The sequence below is a fragment of the Arachis ipaensis genome, chromosome B08, assembly GCF_000816755.2.
Source record: "Arachis ipaensis cultivar K30076 chromosome B08, Araip1.1, whole genome shotgun sequence".
NCBI classification, from domain to species: Eukaryota; Viridiplantae; Streptophyta; class Magnoliopsida; order Fabales; family Fabaceae; genus Arachis; species Arachis ipaensis.
The window spans coordinates 2,361,392-2,368,029 of record NC_029792.2 but is presented as its reverse complement, the minus strand read 5'-3'; the positions used below and the strand labels follow the sequence as shown (position 1 = coordinate 2,368,029).

The following is a 6,638-nucleotide window of genomic DNA, read 5'->3' as shown; positions in this document are numbered from 1 at the left end:
TTGTTTGGAAAGATATATAAACAATGCTTTAACAAAAAAGCAATTCTACTGAAAATTAAAAAAATTAAATGATTTGACCGCTTCAGTACATGAACTTAATTAACTGTCTTTGACTACCTAAACTACCAAATAAAAAATTTTAATTTTAACTAATTTAGAGTATAAAATTCTTTCTATTGATATAAAGGTCACTTTAACTTAGAAACATGTTCTTCACTCTATTACTCTAGCAAGATGATTGGTATCATGTTTATCTGACTCTTTTTAGTGAGGGAAAAAAAAAATACAACAACTTCTTCTCCCAAAAAGAAAAAGAGAAAAGAAAAAAGAGTAATTTTTTAGAAGAAGTAAAGAGTAAATAGCAATAGTAAAACAGAGAGAAAAAAGTGTGCAGAACAGAGAAAAGCAGAGCAAAACGGAAAGCAAAGCAGGGAGAGTGAATGATGCAGATGTAGATGCAGAGGTACTACTCTCTGTTACTACCACCACACTCAAATCCTTTGGATCCGAGAAACTATACAATATTAATCATTATTTTATTTTTCCCTTTCCATCTTCCCCCAAACACCGCCGAATTTTGGTTATTATTTATCACTTCTATTTCAATTTTTGTATTTCTTTTTTTTTTTCTTTGCCCCCTACCAAAGTGTTTGTGAAGTATTTGCTTCATTATCAGCAATGGGAAGTTGTTGCAGCAAACTCTGCATATGCTGGTGGCCCTGCTGCTGCAACAAAAGATCAAATCTTCAAGACTTACCCGAAAATGGTGAAACTTTGTAGCTACCCATTATTTGATTTCACTTCACTATCATGTTTTGCAATTCAAGTTTCGTTCTTTAACACTGATTCGTTTCTGGGTACACAGAAGATGGGAACAAGGGTGAGAAGAAGGGTCCTGCTAGCTCTAGCTTCACTGAGTTCAGCTTCGACCAACTGCAAACTGCCACGTCAGCATTCTCGCCCGACAACATTGTTTCTGAACACGGTGAGAAGGCTCCCAACGTTGTCTACAAAGGGAGGCTTGAAGATGATAAGCTTGTTGCTGTTAAGCGCTTCAACAAGTCTGCTTGGCCTGATTCTCGACAGTTCCTAGTTCAGTTCGTGCTCTTCTATGCATTGCACTCTTTGGCCGCTTTTGTTAGTTGGGATATGATGCAAATTTAGAGATACAGAGATAGAAATTTGTGTTCTCTCTGTTTCCAGTGTTTAGAAGATCGAAAATATAGAGATTTATCTACGGTTTGAACACAATTTTGTGTCTATGTATTTGTGTACTCCTCTCCTAGCTATCAAATGCAGTCTTTGTGTTTTTGTGTCAGTGGAAGTTGATGGCTTTTTATGCGTCTTTGTTTGGTTTGTGTTTTCAGGAGGAAGCACGGGCAGTGGGGCAGCTGAGGAGTGAGCGTTTGGCTAATTTGGTTGGGTGTTGCTGTGAAGGAGAAGAGAGGTTGCTTGTGGCAGAGTTTATGCCCCATGAAACTCTCTCCAAGCACCTCTTTCACTGTGAGTTCCATTCATTTTTTCTCTGTCTGGTTTTGTTAATTGTAATCATTTGTAACAGATAGGGGAAATGAATGTTTTGAGATATGCCATGTTGTGTCAACAATTGCCATGGACTAGACATTTTGCATGAGAAGCTAAATGTTTTCAGAAATGTTAACTTCATAACCACTGATTTGTGATTTTGTGATTTGTGCGAAATCCGTCTGGCAGGGGAGTCCCAGCCCATGAAATGGGCAATGAGGCTGAGAGTTGCCTTGTATTTGGCACAAGCATTGGAATATTGCAGCAGTCAAGGAAGGGCATTATACCATGATCTTAATGCTTATAGAATTTTGTTCGATCAGGTAGTTAAGCTTCTACGAGCAAGCTTATTCCTTTTCTTAAGTCAGTATGTTTTATCAAGCAATGTTTATGTTTACATGGTATCAATGGTGGACAGGATGGCAACCCTAGACTCTCTTGTTTTGGACTAATGAAAAACAGCAGAGATGGCAAAAGTTATAGTACAAATTTAGCCTTCACCCCTCCAGAGTATTTAAGGACAGGTAAGAACCAAATGAAATAAAATAAAATATTGAAGTACATATATATATGTTTGGGATGAAGGAATGAAGAGGCTGAAAACCATTAAAAGAGCAGTGAGATTGCAGTACATGAAGTAGTTGGATTATATAGCTACTTTGTTAGTAACATTCCATACTTCACCCCATTAAATTGTGATCAGGATCCTCTGTGGTATCAGTATTTTATAGTCTTACCTTTTTCTGTTTTACCTCATTGAAGTGGAAAATCAAACCTTTTCTTTCAATTTTGGTGTTACCTTATTATTGTGTTATGAGTTGGAACCATATCTTCATTGATTTATTTTGTATTTTCATGCCTTTTGACTTCCTGACTTATTCAATTTATTAACTTCTGCAGGAAGAATCATCCCAGAAAGTGTGATTTACAGTTTTGGTACACTTTTGCTTGATCTTCTTAGTGGCAAGCATATTCCACCAAGTCATGTATACTTCTTGTTTCCTATTGTATTTTAATCTATTCATTTCAATTCAAGGAGCCATTTTGTTCTCCAAAATCTTTTACCTTTGGCAAATTGTGCTTAAAATATTGCTGGACCAAATAAAATGATCACATCATCTATGGCGATAATAAATTAGATGGGTACTGTAATTCTTTTACATGCAGGCACTTGACCTCATACGAGGGAAAAATTTTTCATTTCTGATGGACTCATGTTTGGAAGGTCATTTTTCAAATGATGATGGAACTGAAATAGTGAGACTAGCTTCGCGTTGCTTACAGTATGAACCTCGAGAAAGACCAAATGCCAAGTCGCTTGTGACTGCTTTAACTCCTCTTCAGAAAGAAGCTTCAGTATGTTCTTTTTTTCACTTTCCTGCTTTTGGTGTCAACTTTCTATATAGAAGGTTAATCAACGGTCAATGTTACTTGGTGTGAAGCACACTGGAAAGCATACATGCATTTGGTTTACAACAGATCGTATTTGGCAGGTACCTTCGCAAGTTTTGATGGGCATACTGGAGGAGGGTGCATCATCAAAAGAAACAGTTTCATTGACACCTTTTGGTGAAGCATGTTCTAGAAGAGATCTCACTGCAATATATGAAATACTGGAAAAGGTTGAGTATAAGGATGACGAGGATGTTGCAAATGAGGTAATTTACTTTTCCCTGTATTTCTTTCTCATGTAGCAGATTTTATGCCATCATAGGCTTGTCTTGTCTTGTTTTTCTTTTTCTTTTCCCTTTTGTCTTCAATTCACAAAGTATATTATGCAGTGCTATTTTCTTTCACCACTAAATTTTCCTAGATTTCTAAGCAACTTTTCCATTGCCTCCTTCATGTTTTAATCATTAACTGAGGGGTTTGCGTGTCTGCATTATAAACTTTTACCATCAAAGTGAGCTATTTCTTCTACCACCACTTGCCTCTGAGACTTTTCATCTTGTGAAAGAAGACTGTGTTGCTTTGGGGATCAAAGTTTCAATAAACTGCCAAATTCTCTTTCTTCATGTTAAAATAAACTGTCTGACTTATTTGACATCGTCTGCATTTGGTTTTTGGTATCATGATCCATCTAAAGACACTGGTTATAAATAACTGAAGATATTGTTTTGTGAATCTCTTATACATGATTAGTACCTTTTGAGTTCACTTGCCCAAAATTATTTCTTTTGTCAGAAGTAGTTTGATGAATTATAGTGAAATTTTTTTCTTGTTAGTTCTCGACAGAGCTTGATTTCGGTTAACCTTGTATTATACTTTCTTTGGAACACAGCTTTCCTTCCAAATGTGGACAGATCAAATACAAGAAACCCTAAATGCTAAGAAGCATGGAGATTCTGCTTTTCGTGCCAAAGATTACCCTACAGCCATTGACTACTATACAAAGGTAAGTCCCATAAAAATAAATAGAATGCAGCTTCCCTAAAACAAACTGAAGAGAGTTAAGTGGTTACTATGGAATATTTTGTCTGAGAATTGCACCATGCTTGTTTTCTGTGTAGTTCATTGATGGTGGGACCATGGTATCGCCGACTGCTTATGCAAGGCGCTGCTTGTGTTACTTGATGAACAACATGCCTCAAGAAGCTCTTGGAGACGCCATGCAAGCTCAATCAATATCGCCGACCTGGCCAACTGCGTTCTATCTTCAAGCAGTGGCACTCTTCAGCCTTGGCATGGACAATGATGCGCAGGAAAGTCTTAAAGACGGCACAATGTTAGAATCCAGAAACCAGAGAAATTGAATTGAAGTGTATATACTCTTTTTTCCTTTCTTTTGGTTCTCTTTGTTAGAAGCATTAGCTGTATGTATCTTTTCTTTCCAGTATGTTCTGCAGCTTCTGGATTCAGATTATTGACTGTCTATGCCTTGCAATTTTATTTCTCTTTTCTTTCAAATATATAATTAAAGCTGTGAACATCAAATTTGATCAAGTGCCTGTAAAGTTATTACAATTCTGATCATATTTAGGGATATTCAAAGAATCACTCGCTTCCAGTAAGACTCAGTTTTTCCGTTTAAATAGTGTCGAAAATTCTGAGAATTTGAAATTTTTACTAGAACATTACATTCGTTATTCGTATCATATTTTCACATCTATTCTTTTGGATAACCATTCATACGGTTAATGTAAAAAAATAGTTATATTTATTACTTACGTAATTGGATATAAATTAAACTATTTTACATTAATAATGCATCAAAATTAAATTCATAATAATAATAAGGGATAAAGCTTAGAATTAAACTAAAGAACGAGTTTGATTAACTGCTGAATTATTTTTGGAGCTTATCATGGGCTAACTCAAGTTCATAACAAAAATCAATCCCTGTTCAAAGAAAAAAAATTTGACCTAAAACAGACATGGAGAAGAATAAAAGACCTCCCAAATTGCAAAGTATTAAATTGGCACTTCCTCACATAACCAATGCAGAACTACCCTCAAAAAGAAAACACAAGGGTTCCAAATTGAATTACATAGGAGGCCTCCCAGTGCCAAGTAGCTGACCAATTAGATTAGTCACCTGCCATGGAACACAAGAAGAAACAACAAAGACACACATTTAGACAGCAAGGCAAAATTACTATAATCAACATTAGCAGTTCCATGATATCAGAGACAAGAACTTCCATGATCCATGATCAATGTAGATTGTAGAACATGCTTTTGCATTGCATCAAATTATCAGAAATATAAAGCAGCACATAATCAAACATGTACCAAACCATGCAATGTGATATAAGAAATAAATACTGGATGAGTATGAAAACTAGGCAAGATCTTCTTACATGCCAGTATTTTGAAACACAGCGATCAATGCAACTATTTTCGCCCATGTTCAGCTCAGATTCCTTGTACCTGAATTCCACCATTATCTCAACCATGAAAATCAGCACCCATGAAAACAAAAATGACACTAAAATCTATGCAAAACTAGAAGAAAGGGAAAAGGGAATTTCCATACCTATTATCAACACACTTGTTGAAACAAGTTTGGGTCATCCTGAATCACAAAACAACCAAAACAGATTACCAAATTTCTTTTCTTTTCGAATGGAAGTGTTAAAAGATAATCGAAAAACAAAAGGATTAGAGGAATTTAAATTGAAATCGAAATCCCTACTTGTTGAATAAGTCGACCCTGTACTCCAATTCCTTTTCAGCCATTCCAAATATCTGCTCAATTAACGCACCAATGACTCAAATTGCAACCCAAAAACAAAGATCAACAATGAAATCAACCCCGCCAAAAAGAAAACGAGGAGGAAAATGAAATTCGTTCGCGAAGGGTCCAAAATCAGAGAAAGAGAAGAGAATACCTGCCTGTTCTTTTTCGAGGCCAGAAGGGGCGTTGTTTGCAGCCATTGCAGCTTGAAACTCCAATCGAGGGATGAGAATTTGGAAGGTCGGAATCAGAAGAGGGAGTGTTAAGCTGCAAATAAACCCTAAGTCCCTTTGCCTTCTGATTCGTTCTGTTATATTGTTTAGGGTTTAGGGAACCTACAATTTTGATATTTTTTTATTAAAATAATAAATTTATATCTTATTTTCCAAACTGGTATAATAAGCTTAAAAAGTCGCCAAAAAAAAGCTTAAAAAAATAAATAAATAAAGAATAAATGACCATTTGTATCCATAAAAGATGAAAACACTGACATATATACATACACTAAATCGAAACTAAACTTGTACCCATATAAGATGCTTTTTGTGTGACAAAAATACTCTATATTTGGAGGATTGGAGTGCCACGCAGGATACTTTTGTCACACAGAAAACATCTTGCGTAAATACAAGTTTAATTTTCATCTAGTGTTAATATATATATCAGCGTTTTCATCTTTTATGAGTATTAATGGTCATTTATTCAATAAATAAAACTGCTTCTTAAATTTTCTGTCAAAAGTCAAAACATTAAATATTTCTTCTTAAGAAGAGATATACAGAGAATAATGTTTCTTTTTGTTTTTTTGGATGGTTGATGATCAATTTTTTTTTTTTAGGGTAGTGAACTTTTTTATTACTTGTTCCTTTATATGCTGACTTCAAATTAGAAAATTTTAATTTAATATAAAATTAATAATTTTACAATAGAATATAAT

General features: G+C 35.0%; 2 protein-coding genes across 3 annotated transcripts; one reads left to right on the top strand and one right to left on the bottom strand.

The window, feature by feature from the left end:
* Window positions 641–4,518, top strand: LOC107613434 (probable serine/threonine-protein kinase BSK3). Of its 2 annotated transcripts, XM_016315419.2 has the most exons (10): window positions 641–766; window positions 866–1,092; window positions 1,368–1,503; window positions 1,714–1,847; window positions 1,943–2,048; window positions 2,425–2,510; window positions 2,692–2,880; window positions 3,018–3,182; window positions 3,806–3,919; window positions 4,035–4,518. In XM_016315419.2, exons 1-10 carry the CDS (start codon window positions 679–681, stop codon window positions 4,275–4,277), a joined length of 1,488 nt encoding a protein of 495 aa, XP_016170905.1. In that variant the 5' UTR covers window positions 641–678; the 3' UTR covers window positions 4,278–4,518. The 2 variants fall into 2 exon arrangements, with proteins under 2 accessions (XP_016170905.1, XP_016170906.1); XM_016315420.2 differs by lacking the exon at window positions 641–766 and having other exon boundaries at window positions 927–1,097.
* Window positions 4,777–6,052, bottom strand: LOC107611810 (mitochondrial import inner membrane translocase subunit TIM10). Its single transcript, XM_016313700.2, has 5 exons — window positions 5,860–6,052; window positions 5,660–5,712; window positions 5,501–5,539; window positions 5,325–5,394; window positions 4,777–5,059 (listed from the first exon to the last, which is right to left on the bottom strand). Exons 1-5 carry the CDS (start codon window positions 5,899–5,901, stop codon window positions 5,009–5,011), a joined length of 255 nt encoding a protein of 84 aa, XP_016169186.1. The 5' UTR covers window positions 5,902–6,052; the 3' UTR covers window positions 4,777–5,008.